The sequence below is a fragment of the Manis pentadactyla genome, chromosome 10 (genome assembly GCF_030020395.1).
Source record: "Manis pentadactyla isolate mManPen7 chromosome 10, mManPen7.hap1, whole genome shotgun sequence".
Classification (NCBI taxonomy): Eukaryota; Metazoa; Chordata; class Mammalia; order Pholidota; family Manidae; genus Manis; species Manis pentadactyla.
The window spans coordinates 75,342,070-75,359,583 of record NC_080028.1 but is presented as its reverse complement, the minus strand read 5'-3'; the positions used below and the strand labels follow the sequence as shown (position 1 = coordinate 75,359,583).

Sequence of the window (17,514 nt, the reverse complement as noted above, 5' to 3'; positions counted from 1 at the left end):
CCATAGCAGCTGGTGCAACCCCTTCCCTCCCCTACAGGTTTCCAGAACCTGCCTGGGCCTCCCTCTCAGCAGATGCCTTCACACCTACATGAACCATCAGAACAACAGTGCCTACCACGAACTTTCTCAGCTTTTCTCCCTTCCACCTCAAATTTCCTCTCACTTTTAGCTCTAGTCTCAGAGGAAGAAATACATTATCTTCTTATATCTATAGATGCACACATATGCAGAGAAGTCTCTAAAATCAAGTTCACTAAAATGTCAACAATGGCTATATGGGGAGACAGACTTTTAGGTGATATATACCTTTTTCTTTTTCTTTTGTTTGTTTTCACTGAAAAGGTATCATTTTCATAAAACCTATCATACCATTTTAAAATGTAAGTGACCCCCAGTAAAATGTAGATGGTCCCTAGGAGTGAGAGACTTCTAGTTTCCCCACATTCTCCCTTACTCTTTGTGGTAGGCAGAATAATGGAACCCAAAGACATCCACATCATAATTCCTAGAGCCTATGTTACCTCACAATGACAAAAGGGACTCTGTAGATGTGATTAATTAAGGACCCTGAGATAGGGAGATTATTCTGTATTGTTTGGCTGAGCCAATGTAATCAGAGGGGCAAAAGGGAGTCAGGGAGATGGGCCTAAGGAAGCAGGGGCAGAGATGTGCAATGTTGCTGGCTTTGAAGATGTAGGAAGGGGCCTCCAGGCAAGAATTATGGGCACCCTCTAGAAGCTGGAAAAGGCAGGTACATGAATTCCCCCCCTACAGCCTCCAGAAAAGAATGCAGCCCTATCAACACCTTGATTTTAGCCCAATGAGACCGATGTCAGGCATCTGACCTCTAGACCTATAAGATACTAACTCTGTATTGTTTAAAGCCACAGCATTTGTAGCAGTTTGTTATGGTAGCAATAGAAAATGAACACCCCCCCCTACTTCAAATCAACATAGAATCTTAGGAGAAACAATAGCTTGCTTTGCAAACACAACTATGAGGCAAGCCATGGTCCTGCAGCCAGCCACAGGTCTAAGAGTAAGTACCTCCTTTGCTGAGCTTCTGGAACCAACTCTGGGCTACTCCAAAGCTCTGCCTTTGCCCATCTTGGTTTGATTGGTACATTGAACATGGGGATCTTGATTTCAGAATCAACATTTCTTTCCGGACCCTACTTCTGAGCTCTGGGTCAATGTTTCCAATATGGATATCCTAGAGGCATCTTAATCTCAATGTGGCCCCAGGAATCATCACCTTTCCCCTTAAACCTGCTTTTCTGGCTAGATGTCTGTGCTTTTATTATGGGATCCCATTTACCCAGCAAATCTTACCTTTTCAGGCATACCCCTTTTCCACCCCAAACTCATCCTGTGTCATGCACTCTACCCATTCCGTGTCCCTCCTATTCCTATTTGTTGTCCTAGCTCAAGACCTGAGGACTGTGACCATAGCCTTGGCACCGGCAGCCCCAACCCAACCCCAACAGCCCCAGCTCCCTCAATCTCACACATCCCCTGCACTCTTGGGAGTCACCTTGCCAATGCAGACTGATCACATAACAAATACTCCAAAACCTTTTAATGCTCTCTCTTGCTCATGGAGTAATGCCCCAATGTCATGCTCTCACCGAGAGCCAAAACACACTCCCTAAATCTCCTCCAGCCGTAGCACCCATCACATCCCTGTATCCTGGCATTCTCTATGAGCCTGGGATGCTGGTCTCCTGAGCCTGGACTAAGTCTTGCCTTTTCCCACCTTTGCACCTTTGGCCTTGAATGCACATTTCTGCTGTATCTCCTTCCTAAGCCCACAATGTCCCCCAATGGCAAGAGTAGCTGCTGTTTACCACTAAGTCACATGCTCCTACGGGCTGGGCCTGTTCATGATGTCATTTGTAGAGACATCATTTCACTGCATCTTCATAACCACCATATTTTACTGATGAGGAAGTGGAGGCGTAGAGAGTGACTTGCTGTGGTGCTTTTAAAATATGTCCACACATGCTTTGATACACCTCTTTTCAAAAGGTGGAACCTAATTGTTCTCCCTATAAATGTGGTACTCCAGCCATGCTTAGTGATTCACTTCTCTCAGACAGAATGTGGTAGAAGTAGGGGTTTTTGCCTTCCAAGAGTGGGTCATAAGAGGCACAGCAGCTACATTCTTGGGCTTGAGTCTCTCACCCTGAAAGAGGCCAGTCACCATGTCATGAGGACACTCAAGCAGCCTATGGAAAGGCCATGTGGAGGAACGGAGGCCTTCAGCCACCACTGTGTGTGAGCCGACTTGAAAGTGGTCCTGTAGGCTCAGACAAGCCTCTGGATGACGGTGGCCCTTGCAACCTCTTCACTACAACCCAAGAAAGACTCCAAACCAGAACCACCCAGCTAAGCTGCACCCAAATTCCTGATCCACAGAAACTGTGAGGTAATAAATATTCATTTATTGTTTTAAGTCACTATGTTTGGGCTAATTCATTACAGAGTAATAGACAGCTAAACACTTACCCAGGGTCATGCCCTGGGTAAGTGGCAGAGTAGGAATTCTGAACACTGGTTTTTCTGTCCCCAAAGCTCAGGCTTTTAACCCCAAGCCAATACTGCCTAAAGTACTAGTTTATATTCTGCTTCCTTTAAAAAGCCTTAACTGAGTCTCTCCCTCAAAATTCACCTTCCTCCTCTCTGTACCTTTAAGCCCTACTCAAAATGCCCAAGCGTGGGCTCCTTCCCCAACAATCACCACATTTGCCTAATAGCCACCTCATTTCATTTTCAACTTCCCAGCTCTAGGCTCTCAGCTTTAGTATCTACATTTCAGTGTTGCCATGAAGACTAAATGAGATAATATGCGTAAAAGTGCTTAGCAGAGAAATGGCTCCATTACACTCTTTATTAATAGTCGGCTACGATTATACTATCTATTTCTACCTGTGGGTGAGCTCTCAACTCCAGCTGTATCTTCTAATCACCTAGGAAACTATTTTAAGAAAATTAAAAAACACCAATGCTTGGACTAACCCTGAGTTAGTAGGTCTGATTTTAAAGGTTTTGGGTGAAGCCAGAAAACAAAAGTTCCCCAGATGATTTTAAAGTGCAGCAGGTAAAACACCGCTGGGTTAGATCAGAGGTTCTCAGCAGGGGGGATCTTGCTGTCCTTTCCTCTGCCCTGATGCCCCCACCCCCGCCCCACCACCTCCCTGACATTTGGCCAGTGTCTGGAGACATTCTTGATAGTGATGCCTACAGGGGGTGCTATTGGCATCTAGTGGGAAGAGGCCAGAGATTCTGCTAACTGTCCTACAGTGCACAGGCCAGCCCCACAAATCTATCTGCTGCTAAGTGTCAATAGTGCCAAAGATTGGGAAACCTGGGTTAGATATTGTTTCCCAGCTCCTGCCCTTGTTCTCTTGAAGAACACTGGTTCCTGCTTGCCTCTCTGACTCTCCCTGTTCACTAGTATCTTTGAGAAGGAAATAGCACCTGAGGTCCTGCCTCTCAAAACCAAATGTGGGCACCGACAAACTTGGCCGCTGCCCTGGCGGGGCTGGCTCCAAGACTGCCAGGAGGGCCTAGGGATGGTTTTATGCTTCTCCATTTCCCTTTTGTGTGTTAACATCTGTATGACAACGCTCACAACAGAAACTACAGCTAGTTGTACATGTCTCTCTCGCGTATTTCATTCATCTCTGTTTTCTCTGCACCTCCAAGCTCTGTGCCTTGTACTTGTTAAGTATTCAATAAATATTTACTGCATTGAATTAGACTGATATCACTTTAAGTTTTATCATGCTTCCTGGCATCTCTTTGAAAGGTGATGGAAATAGAGAATATAAGTGTCAGTTAAGGCAAGAGCTTGTAACTCTTCTTCTTGTTACACTTATGTGTGCTGCCAGTGGAAGTTAGCAACCATTTTAAATTAAGTTATTTGTATAATAAATGACTAAGGATTTGAGAAGACCCTTCATTTAGAGACGCTCTCATATCTTTAAGAATCTCTTTCATTGGTTATTGTAAGTGGGGAAGCATTTCATTTTCAAAGTAAAGCACCAACTTGGAGGATGATACTGAAAAAACCTTGTCTTAGAAAAACATGCAAATCTTTCATTTATTAATCATTTATAATCAATAAATTATGGGCCTTCCATTTTCATAGCTGACGAAACTAAGCACAGGTTTAGAAGTTAAATAAGAAACAAGGTTTGCTAATATCATTAGCCTTTGAATACGTAGTTTCAGATTCTTAAAAAACTAGTAATATCTGGGGTGTTTTTAATGCTCAGAATTGAGAAAGTCAGCCAAGAGTCTATTGAACTTCGAATTCTCAAGAAGGGTAGGTTTTAGCAACATGTGACATTTGAAGGCTCAGGGTGTAATTTAAGGTCTTCCATTCTGTTTAATATGGAGTTTTGCAAGCCTTACTTAATTTCCTAGTGCCTCAGTTTCCTGATACTATTCTTGTAAAGGGCTCGCATGAAAACATTCTCAAAGCAACAGGTTAAATATATATTATTTTCTGTAAATTGAGTTCTATCTTCCACCTGGCTTAAAATAAAGGACCATTGCTTAAATGTCATCCTCCAAGTGAGATCTTTTCAGACCCCTGACTACTCTGTATTCCCCCACCCCCTGCTTTATTTTTTCCTCTAGCACTTACTTGATTACTGTTTGCCTGTTTGCCCTCCTCCACTAGAATATAAGCTCCATTGAGGCAGGGACTTGGGGTTACCTTGTTCATCACTTTATCTCCAGCACTAGAATGATGCTTGGTACCTCGTAATACTCAATAAATACTTATTGTATGAATGAATGAATTATGCAAATCTAGAAATGAAATAAATATACTGTAACAGCACTGAAGGCATGAATTAGATGTGATTGAATCAGCATGGCTAGATCTCAAAAGCATGAGTGAAATAAAAACAAACTGCAGAATAACACACATATTTTCCTCATTGCAAAATAGGTAATAGTATCACTATCAGGATCAAGTTAGTTCATTAGTGTTAAATGCTGAGAACAATGATAATCAGTGAATGTTAGTTGCTATCATCATCATCACTATCACTGGTAAAAAATAGCTCACATAAAATAATACTTCTAATTTTATATAGTTAAATAGCTAATTTAAGAGCTCAGGAAGGATGCACTGTAGACCAAACTGATTATTTCTGTGAGGAGAGAAGAGATCAGACTAGAATGATGGTCAAAAAGATTTTACTTTGATCTGTTATGTCCTGATAATTTAAATGTAAAATTGATGCATATGACTAAAAGTTAGTATTTAGAAAAGTTCAGTCATATTTCCTAAGACATATGACCTATAGCGAGAAAGAGAGAGAATGAAGAGATGAATTACTTCGGATAAGAATTTCAAAAGTTTTTCTATTTTATTTCTAGTGCTTCTTGAATAACCCATAGTTAGGATTGAAAATAACCAGAGACAAGAGCCACAAATGTAACTGACCTGAAGTCCTGGGTGGATTGCATGAGCTAGTTCTCTTAGATTGGAGAAAAGTATCATTAACACAATCTTAAAATTAGGAATAAGTTATCTGAAACACTGTGTTGGTACTTACTGAATCTTGAGCCACTGCTCCACAAATGGAATGGAGAAGAATTCTGTGAAAGGCTCGCCTGCCCTCTTTGGATTTTGACTGCTCAGGATGCCATATATTTGATTGACAAGAGAACAATAAGCAAGAATTCAAGTTAGTTGTTGCTATTTTGCTTGCAAATTAACACTATTGAATCCTTAGGGTCATTGGATATTCAAAGATGGGAAAAACTTACTTGTATAACCACTCGGTCAGGAAGTCACAGGCAATAAATTTGGTTTTTTTTCTCTGAAGAGAGAAGAGAGAATTAAATGACATTTTTTGCCCCCAAGTGTGAGTAGGACAAAGGAAGAAAGGTTAATTGGTTGCTTGTGGTAGATGAAATATGCATGGGTCCTTTACGAGGTTTAACAGCACATTAACACACGGTCGGGTGACATACAGAATTCTGAAGACATTTCTCCAGTAATCTTTAGATAAGCCAATTTCTGATAGCAGGGACTAATTAAAGACAGTACAGGTTATAGGGAGCTTACTACCTGCTTTTGGAATTATCTCAGAAGGATTTTATTTAAATCTAGACCTTGATTCTAAGTAACTGTATTTATTGCCTTTCTCCTGTCCACTCAGATCCTCAGGACAGCAGTACTTCTGATCTGGGTACTACTTTCAAACATGGAAGCCAAGAACACAGTTGCCATTGGCCAGTGTGGTTGATCCTGCCAGCTGTCCACCCAATAGCCACACTCCACTTAATCCTTATTAATAGAAACCCGATTGACAATCAGCCCAGAGGAAAAAAAAACACATTTCCCAGCCTCCCATGCAGCAAGGACAGCCAGGACACAGTTCTGCCTTATGAAATAGAAATGAACATGCCCTGTGGATTTCTGAGAATGTTCTGCTTTTTTGACTTCTGCTCCCCCTTCTTCCTTGAAGTTCCCTTCTAATTCTTTGAGTCTGGAAGACAGATGTGGGGCTGGAAATGCAGCAGCACCTTTTGGCCATGAGGCCCAAAGCCACATGCAAGGAATGATAGACAGAGAGTTGGAATGAGCCTTGGCCTTTGATGACTTCCTTAAGCCACTGCCCCAGCATGGACTGACCTACTCTGGACCTCTTGATATGGAAGGAAAAATAAACTTCATTTGGTTTATTACCACTGGTCTTGAGTTTTCATTACATGCAGTTCAATTCAGTCCCTAGAAGATAACTAGAGAGCTAGTAAGCCACAAGGGGAAAAACATGTCCTGGAGCCCTGGGGGAGAAGATGTGCTGAGAACAGCAGTGGGGTGGAGCACCAGGTGCCCTGTCTCTGAGACCCACTTAAAGTCTCTTATAACCAAAACAGAACTAGTCAATGCCTTCTAGAAGACTGTTATAGAAACTGGGAAATAGAGGGTTGCTTACTGCCTTTTCAAGAAAGCAGGCACTAAGAACCACTAAGTCCTGAGGTGTGTTGCCATGTGAAGAGATCCTTCCCAAGATGAAGGCAATACAGTCTGCTGGAAATTCTCTTTGCCCCTCCAGGACTGTCCTTCTCCACCTTGCTCTGTGCCTCCTCATGAGGCTGATTTTACAGTTCACACCAACCAGGCTCTCTTACTGTCTAGTTGGGTCCAGCCAATGGGAGGTGCCAGCAGGAGATCTGAGACAGGGAGGAGAGAAAGACAGGGTGTTATGGGTTGAATTGTGCCCCCACCCCACCGAATTTGTATATTGAAGTCCTGACCCCCAGTACTTCAGGATGTGACCTTGTTTGGAAATAGGATCATTACAAACATATAGTTAAGCCCAGGCACTCCTGAAGGACACAGCAGCTCTAGTGAGAGTGAACAAATCTGGCATTCTTATTAGCAAGGAAGAAGGGAGATACAATTGGGTAGACCACCAGTGGAAGCTTCCTAATGACAATGTACAAGGCCCTGGATCCAGCCACGCCTAGAGTCAAAATCCCCTGGACCTTTCAGGTACATGAGCCAATATATTCCCTTCTTTTAATTAAACCAGTTTACATTGAATTGGTTAATGCTTGCAACAGCAAGAGTTTTCACTACTATCCCTTCTTCTCCAATCAGCTAACCCCATTTGTCCTTCAAGATACCTCCAGGAAGACTTTCTGAGCATCCTCACCTTCTTCAGCTTAGTAGCACCACCCACCAAGTTCTCTGTGTGTCCCTCTGCCAAGCACCTAACATAACTATTGGCCCATATATCTATCTTCCCTGCTGAACTATAAATTCTGAGGGTAGGATATACATCTCTTTCCTTTATATTCCCAGCGTGATTGAGTGCCTTGTGCAGAGCAGGTGATGAATGAGAGCTGAGTGAATGAATGACCAGCTCACCAGCCAATTCTCAAGCATCAAAGGAGGAGAGAGATTATGTACAAGAATCCTGACATTTAAAAAGAGGAATTGCAAATATTTTCTGTACAATTTCTCTTCACTTTCTTCCCGTTTTATTATGAAAATGTTTCCTTCTTTTTTTCTTTGTTCCCCTTTACTTTGAAATAGCTGACTCAGCTTTATAATCTTAGATAAGGTTGAAAAGATTGTTGTGAAATTGATTCTCACCAAAAAGTAAAGTGCTTAAGATTTTTTCCTGAAAGCTTTATTACAAGCCATTAGTAAACAAAATACAGTGGTGCCTGGGTTGCTGGAGATTGTTTGCAGTCTCTTACTTCATCACTAATAGCCTTTTATTAAAAAATTGAAACACTGCCAGCCAGGGAAATAAAATTAAATGTACTAGACCATGTAATGGGGTTTTCTAAGTCTGCATTGCAAGCATAGGATTCCCTTTAGAAAACCATCTTTAATCAAAATAAGAAAATACATGTGCAACAATGCCAATATGTATCTAGCACAAATTGCTGTATAATAATTTAAACAATCCAGCAATTGTATGAAGGCAGTGTCTCTCTTTTCCCCCTACAAAAGATTCATTGTTTCCTTGGCATTTACTGTACCGTTTGGTGGTAAGGATTCTTTCTACAAAGGGAATGCAGCTTGACTTACTCTATTAAATAGACTTAAAACGGCCAAATGGTCTGATATATGAAGGTCATGCAGACAGATTTAATCACTTTTGATGCAAAGAAATAAAATGAAAGAAATTGTGTTTTCCTTCTGTTCTGGGCAAGCATGGACGTGCCGTGCATACTCAGACACAAGGAACAGTGGGGATATTGTTCAGCTGTTGTTTAGTTTAAAAATTATCTGCCAGGGAGCTGAAAGGGAGAAGGGAGAGCAAACGAAAAGTTGAGTGAACAGATAAGGGAGGAAGTAATAGAAAAATGAGAGCAAGATGAAGAAAGTGTGGGCACCCAGGGGTTAGATAATGCCGAAGAATAGAGTTAACAGTGGTTAGAGGGTGAATATGTGGAGTTTGGGTGAGCAGAGGAAATAGTTAAGACAAACTCAAACATGGTTAAAAAGCAATTAAAAAAAAATTCAGAACTAAAAGGAAAAAGGCTAAATGTCAAGGGTGAAAACACCATCACAACATCATGAGTCTTTCTTCGAAATGTGTCCACAAAAAACAAAATAGATGGACAGAGGGGCAGATTAATGGATTGGTGGATAGACTGGATGGATTTATTTGTGATGAGGCAAATAAAGCAAAATGGTAACTGTGAATCTAGGTGGTAAATACATGGGTGTTCGCTCTGAAAAGTCTTCCAATTCTTCCAAATATGGGACAAAAGTTTTATAATAAAATTGAAGGAGGGGCAGGGGAAGAGAACATCATCATAAAAGACCCAAACCTTTAAAGAGAGAAAAAGCAGAAATTAGGGTTCAATCCAGTGTTTTGTGCTAATTTTTATGTTATTAATAAACATAATAATGTCCTGTACAGACAGACGTACAGGAGGCAGACGGAAGGGCCGATGACTGGGAAGAGAAACACCTAGCCCTGGAAAGTCCCTGCATCTATATCAGGTGACTAATGCAATTCTACCCCAGAAAGGTCAAATGCACATGCGCTGAGGTCAGTGATCTGAAGCGTGGCTGGCTATGGCACTGTGTTGGTTGAGACTCTCTGGGTTTACAAATGATAGAAATAGGCTTGGGTTACCTTGGTTACTGGGTTTTAAAAAAAATCTGTTTAGGCTAGATTTTGCTGGAACAAACACCCCTAAATCTGAGAAGCTTACATCATTGATGGTTTACTTCTTACTCATGTTACGTCAACACTGCCATAAGTGGTGGCTCTTTGCTCCACGTTGTCTTTACTGTGGGACTCAGGCTGACAGAGCAGCCTCTCTCTGAAATACTGATAGCATCATAGCAGATGAAAGGAATATGGTAAACCATGTTTTGACTCTTAAATTGTGTGCTTGGAAATGACACTGGTCATGTCCACTCATTCCTTTTACCAAAGCAGGCACATGGTCAAGCCTCCCTTAGGGAAAGGACACAAATACTTCTGAACAATAATATATTCTAGCACAGGGGGTTACTGTAAAGACAGAAGGAGAGGAAGGGAAGTGAGAATTCCTCCAAGTGGGGCAGAGTCAAGTCTCAGGAGGAGGCAGACCAGTGTCCCCAGCTCTCCAGGACCCAGGCCAGGCCAGCCACAGCTGTCATCAGCAGCTCCGCAACCCACCAGAAGTCTGGATCCGGTTGTCGTGTGGCTCAGCTCTGTGGCCTGGCTTCTCCCCGACTTACTCCTGCTTCTGCTGTTGCCCTTTCCTGATCCTTTCTCCTCCTCTCTCTGCTCCAAGGCCTGCGAATTCATGGATTTTCAAGCCTTTGCCCCGTCTCTGGCGTCTCTGCCTTTGTACCCACACTGCAGCCTGTCTGTTCTCTGTGGAGTCTGACACCCTGACTCTCCAGAAGGGACACTGATTGGGTTGGTGAGAAAATACCCAGGACAGGCCACCCCTGTTGGGCAGAGCAATTTTACCAGACCATTTCCTGTCCACTTGCCCTCCCAGAGTGGCTGCCCACAGGGCCTAACACTTAACCCTGATTCAATCACTGGTGGCCACAGTTATGGGGACGTGGACAAAGCAGGGACAAAGCGCTGAAGTTAAGGCTGCAGGCATGGCATGCACTTAGAATGTCACTGCCTCCTCTCCCACAACAGACTTTCAGACATCTGAGACCTCCCAGACATGACAAAAGTGATGAACAACTGATCTTAGAAGCGAACACACACTCGGACTTTAACCAGGTGCCAAATGACTATCATACAAAACTTCAAACAGGGTTTTTTTTTTCCTGCTGCATTAGAATTTTATTACAGAAAAATAAATACTTCTCAATAGAAGTTAAAAATACGCAGCCATAACATAAAATGCTAAGACTTCCAGCATGGGCCACATGGTCATTTCTAAAAATGTTCTTGATTAAAAGGAGTAATGCAAAAATAATTTACCACACCTTTCCTGCAAGGAGCTATTTTTTCCACTCCTTAGAAATTATTTTCCAATAAAAGCTGATGGTATTTCTAATTTCCTTTATTGGTCGAGGCCAACAAATTGAGTTTCTTCCCTCACTGACCAGAGCCCTTGTACTTTAAAAAAGATATTCAGGTATTTGAATTAAAAAAATAAAACTATACTAAATGACTATGAGATGGGCAAGAATGTAAAAAGAAAAAAAGAGATCTTGTTTTACTGAATTATTCATAGTAGCAAATTTTAATGTCATGAGATCATCAGAGGACTTATCAGGAGTAAGAAACAGTTTCCTGATACCAACTGTTGTTTATAGTACTTTTCATTGTAATGGAATTTGATGAGCAACCAAAAGCCAAAAGGGAAAATTTTATGTTGCATGGGATAGGAAAAGAGGTGGAAAGTCTTAGTGCTTCTGTCAGACTCTTTGTAATCCATATTTAAAGCTGAGATAAGATTTATCTTCAGCCATCATTTTACTCATGCATAAAACTCCAGATTTCTGTTCAAATTACACAAGGTGCACTGATCCACTTTGGCCCTGTTCAGTAAATATTTACTGAGGACCTACTATGTGCCAAGCCCTGTGCTAAACACTAGAGATAAAGAAATGAGTAAGACAGGACCCCACTGGGGTTATTAATTCAACATCCAGCAACCAACCTCAGCTGGATAGGAGCTCTGATGATTGTAGAGAATTAACTCTGTGTCCAGTTCCAGGGTGACCCCTGGTAAAGCAGTCCAGATAATGCCACCTCACCTGTCATCTACACCTAAACCTATCTGGGACACATTTATCCTGGCCCAGGGGATTCATTGAGTGAGGAACGGGCAAGAAATCAATTTCAGAGTGAGAAGATGTGAGGGGCAATTTATGGGGCTTCAGGGTAATGATTTCCTTTGCTTTGCTGAACGAGCTTGGCCATCCTCTCCTCCTCCTGGCTGTTGTCGCAGGTGGAGGCAAAGCCTAGGCCAGTGGCAGTAGCTGTTTTGCCACTCAGAGGGAAGCCAGCCTAAGGATGAAACTGACTCTGCACAAATAAATCCTGTCAACACGACAAGAGGTAACAAGTGTTGGAGAGGATGTGAAGAAAAGGGAACTCTCATACACTGCTGGTGGGATTTTGCAAATTGGGGCAGCCACTAGGGAAAACAGAATGGAGGTTTCTCAAAAAACTGAAAATATGACCCAGCAATTCCACTTCTGGGAATTTCCCAGAGAACAAAATTGCTAATCCAAAAAGATATGTGCATTCCTATGTTTTTTTAAAGCAGGTATCATTTACAATAGCCAAGTACAGAAGCCACCTAAGTGTCCATCGACAGATGTGGTACATATACAAGGGAATATTACTCAGCCATAAAAAAAGAATGAAATCTGCTGATTGTGACAAAATGGATGGACCTAGAGGTCATTATGCTAAGTGAAATAAGCCAGAGAAAGACAAATACCATAGGACTTCACTTAGATGTGGAATTTAAAGAGGAAAACAAATCAATGAACAATCAAACAAAACTGAAATAGACTCATAAACAGAGAAGAGAGGTGGTTACCCTTGGTGGGTAGAGAATGGGTGAAATAGGTGAAGGAAAAAAAATGAGAATGTCTGATATCTTGATCTGGGCAATAGTTACATGAGACTATACACATGTCAAAATTCACCAAGCTATACACTAAGATTTGTGCATTTTATTGTGTGTACCTCAGACTCTGCAAGAGGCCAAGCAGAGAGGCAGAAGAGAACCAAGTCCTCAGTGATAGCACTGAACTCTTGAATCAAGCCAATCCTGAAGCCTTTCTTCTCTACCTCAGATCCTCCAAGTTTCCTGAGCCAATAAATGCCCTTCATTATGTAGGCCAGTTTTCCGCTAGCTGCAGCACAGCGAGTCCTAGTCAACAAAGCTGCCCAAGATATCTTCTACCTTCTTTCGGTAACAGCTCCCTGAGTTCCTTCTGGGGAATCTACCCTTCCCCAACTCTAAAGCTATGTGCACTGGGTAGGGCTCCTTCCCTGTGCCCAACAGCCCATGAATTCCCCTAGTTCCAAGGACTGGTTCCAAAGTAGGCACTGGACCTGAGTCAATTCAATTACAGAGAAACTCAGGGAGAGACTTTCTTTTCTCTGCTACACGTGAGCCTTATGAGGTGCAGGATGGCCCCACAAGGAGAGGGTCCATTTGAGGGTATAGGCATGCCAGAGGATACAGAATCAAGAGAAGGAGAGGGAACCAGTTGGGTCAGGAAGACAGTGTCTGAGCCAGAGGAAGCTGCCAGAAGGTCTCTCCAGGGGCCTGTCACCTATATAAACAAACAAAACAAAAGATTAAGTGAATTTAAATAGGGTTTTCTCTGACGTGCAGGGCCTGTCCTCAAAGAGTTAACTCTGGCAAATATGGGAACATTAGCTCTGTATAGTTAACACATCCAGCTGAAAAAACTCTTGAGTTCATACTACTTTTTACTGCTAATGATATAAACCTTTGTCAAAAATTGCTTACAGCAAAAATCATTAACTTTACGCTGAGTGTCCAGAATATTTTCAGACATGCATTGGAAAGAATCTCCAAGTAAAGTTTTCAACACAGTCACTAAACTGATTCTGTTTAATATAGCAGTCCAATTTAACTCTGAATTCTGATCGCTCATGTTCTAATTAAGCTAATCCAAAGGCATGGTTGGATGTCAGGGGATTGCCTAAGAACACTAGGCCAGCAGTAATGTCTCATCTTTATAATGATATTTACACGTCTCAAACTTAATTTGCTCCAGTGGAATGTAGTCCAGGTCATGACAGAACAGGAATAGTTATCATGGCCTTTTAATTAAACTTCAGTCTAAGGAGGATGCTCAAGATCTGTCTCAACAACTGCACGGTTGATTGACTTCCTTAAAACCTCCGTTCCAAATCACATAGATTCTGGGCGGCCCAGGGGCACCAGGGAAGGCAGCTATAACTATAAATGGAAGATCAGGAAGATCAATGTCAACAAAGACACAGTAAGGCACTGGCAAGCCTTTGTGAAAATTCTACTCCCAGAAAAACTCCTGTCTCATTATTGAAATTATTTGTAAACCTAGATTCACAGGCATGCCTCCAAAAGACCAAGGGGTTGGGAGTATTCCTTTAAGGAATGAAAAGATGGAAAAGACATGTCAGGGCGTGCGCAAAAGAAAGCTTCTGGCAGAGGTCTGATGATATGCCTGTCCCGACCTATCTCACTATCCCCGCCTGAAACTGGATTTATTCCTTCTTTCACTGTCAGTCTGGACCCATCTCTCCTCCCTCTGGTTGTTCACTTGTGCTGACATCTGCCTCTCCTCCTTCCAGCAGAGTTCTTCATCCTGAGTCCGTCCTTCCAATACAGTCCTTAGGAACAATGGCTACCCCTACTGAGCACTCAGTGTGCTAAGTGCTCGCTGCACTAAGGGCTGTGCACATCTCATCCAACAGCCCTGGTGAGGCGCATGCTGTGATATCATCACTTAACAGCTAAGAAAACTGAGGCTCACAAAGTTAAGGAAACTTCCTAGGGACCCAGAGCTAGCAAAAGTTGCAGGGCGGAATGCATTCAAACCTACCTGCTTGACCCCAGCACCCCCATCCCACCCTTCATGACTGTATCTCCCCAGAGCCCTTCACATTTGAGTCTTTCCTCCCACTATTCAACCCCCACATGGCCAGACTCAGCCCACTTTATTCCTTGCATACTGCCCTCATTTTCACTCTTCCATTCTGGGTTGAATTTCCCAATTTAGTTTTGTATCTATTTTATTGCTACTTTTCACTATAGCTGGGTCAATCACTGAGCTAAATGCTTTAAATGTATTATCTTATACATAATCTCATAAACTCCCTTACTAATGATAGTTACTATTGCCATTACTTCCATTTTACAGAGGAGGAAACTGAGGCTTAGGAAGGTTAATGTTACAAGGATACAATGCTAGCAAGATCCAAGGTCATATATCTTGAAGGAGGTACAACTGGGCCCTAAATTGTGGTGAGCATGACTCCAAATTCTATGCTTAACTATTAGGCTTCCCTTATATTGCCTCCCACAAAATAAGAGCACCAGCTGTTACTATAAATACCTGGGCAGTTCCAGGATTTTAGAACAAAGGATAACAAATTTTTTCTTAAAGGGCTAGATAGTAGATGTTGGGACTTGTGTCACAACTATTTCACTTTGCCATTTGTCTTGCCAATGGGTTTCAGCCCCGGACAAATTCGCTATGGATTCAGTGTGACCAAAGAAAATGACAACAAAACGTTCTTGGGGTGAAAGGGTTATACCCAACTTTATTTCCAGGTGGCAGGTCAGTCAGTAACATCCCACTGACTCAGAGCAAGTCTGCATACAGCAAGCCAGTCTCTGCCTCTGGGCCCCTCTGTCTGCACAGCCGTCCTCTGGGACCCTCTGTCCTCACAGCCGTCCCACAGAGCCATCCTCTGGGCCTCTCTGCACAGTCGTCCCACACAGCCGGCCTCTGGGCCTCTGTCCTCGGCGCTGCCACAACTCCAGCCTCTGCTCTGCTCTCCTGCAGCCTTGCAGCCCTGCCACTGTGTTGTGCGCAGAGCACTGGGCGGAGCTCTTTATAGAGAATCAAATTGCCCACAGGTGTGCAGTGAGCTAGTCAGCCAGGGCCAGGTGAGAATCCTGGCCACAGGAATTCTCATTTTATCCACACCATTATAGTGCAAAAATGGCCATAATGTAAAGGAATGGGTGTGAATGTGTCCCAGTAAAAGTTAATTTACAAAAACAGGTAGACAGCCCCAGAAGCCAGTTTGCAGAGCCCTGCTTCCCAACAGTTATCATTCACTGATAGACTATCTTGCATGTGGGAGCATAGTGAAATCTGTAGTACTTGATTTCAGACACAGAAGTTTGAATTCATGAAAGCTCTGTTTCACCTCTCTTCTCTGTTTCCTGGATAACGCTTTATTATTCTGAAGGATTAACAAGTTAAACATCTTTTGGATCTGGGACTAGTTTATGACTTGGGTTTTCCTGTTCCTGGAAAGTAGGAGAAATGGTTTCTCTAAACCAACAGGGTCAATGACCTATTCTAAGATATGTTCTTTTAAAAATGAATCAGTTGCAACTTATTTTCATCAATTAAAAAAAAAATGGTTTCCATCCTTTAAACATGAATTCTCAAGAGAAGTCTGGGATACAGGAGATCTTTCTTTCTTTTCTGTAGTCACTACAGCTGTGGTTCCAGCAACTCCTTCACCCTTGGGGGCCCCTTTGTACTGCATTCTCAGGTTCTGAGCTCATGGTTATTTCTAAGAGTTATGTTTAGATTTTTAACAATACATATCGTTTCAAGGCCCTAGCATTTTTAGAATGATGAGCAAAATATGTCGCTGGCCATCTGTAACATCCAGAGAGCAGAGGCATGGATATTACCTTCCATTCATTCTAGCAACAACTGGCCACCCAGAGGGGCTGTGGGAGAATAACATTCCCTTTACAGGTGTGCTATTTTCCAAGTATGTTAACAGTGTTAACAACACCTAACATTTATTGAGAGCTTTCTATGTGCCATGCACTCTTAAATTTTACTTAATTCATTTCTCCTCACAACAGCTACATATTATTAGGTTATGATTATTATTGTTGTTCGCAATTTGCAGATTAGGAAACGGGGGCACAGAAAGGCTAACCACCTTGCCCAAAGTCATGTAATAGTAATAGGGAGAGTCAGAATTTGAGCCCAGTTCGATTCCAGAACTAGGCCCTTCACACCTTACCCCCATTTAATCTTCTTGATAATCCTGCCTGTGGTTTACAAATGAGGACAGGAGGGAGTTGCATATAAGTAACTCCCTGAAGTCACCAGGTTACAGCCAGAAGTCAAACCTGCCATCTGCTGCCACATCCATACAATTTCTATTACAGTGAATGAGGTAAAGTGCAAAAAGGGCCACGGTTCTCCATCCTTCCCTGTATCCACTTCTTTAGCAATGACCTCATAGTTCTTCCCATCAGGGGGTGGAGTCTATTTCCTTACTCTATGAGGGGGCTGGCCTGGGGACTTGCTTTGGCCAAAATCATGCAGTGAATGTGATTATGTGCCAGTTCTAACCCTCAGGCTCAAAGACCTTGAGGACATCTACTGAGTCCTTGCAACCCTTCCCAGCTACCATGTGAACAATCCAGGGCTAATCTGATGCATGATGAAAGAGCAAGTGCAATAGAGGTGATCCATCCCAGCTGAGGCCATCCTAGACCAGCCAGCACCCGGCCCACCAGGAACCTGACCACAGCCTCATAAACGAACCCAGCTAAGGCCAGAAGAACCTTTCACCTGCACCCAGTCCAAACTGTAGACTTGCAGAACAGTGAACTAAATAAATTATTATTGTTTTAAGCCACTAACTTTTGAAGTAGTTTGTTCTGTAGCAAAAAGCAAACTGATGCTGGGTATAATAACTGAAATGCAAGTTTATAGCCAAATGGTCATGTGCACCCTATTTAGCAGCCAATCAAGACTGCTACTACAGCCACCTGGCACAAAGCCATGCCCCCAAAAGCAAGAGGACA

At 42.5% G+C, this 17,514-nt stretch overlaps 1 protein-coding gene across 6 annotated transcripts in view; it reads right to left on the bottom strand.

Annotated features, from left to right (window-relative positions):
- The window catches only part of IQCK (IQ motif containing K), a 134,180-nt gene that overhangs the window by 77,184 nt on the left and 39,482 nt on the right, over positions 1-17,514 (bottom strand). For all 6 annotated transcript variants that reach the window (XM_057486992.1, XM_036917054.2, XM_057486995.1 and 3 more), the window contains exons 5-6: positions 5,791-5,843; positions 5,577-5,654 (exon numbers count right to left, since the gene is read on the bottom strand). In XM_057486992.1, coding sequence (XP_057342975.1) covers positions 5,577-5,654; positions 5,791-5,843 — 131 coding nt within the window. The remainder of the gene's footprint in view (positions 1-5,576; positions 5,655-5,790; positions 5,844-17,514) is intronic.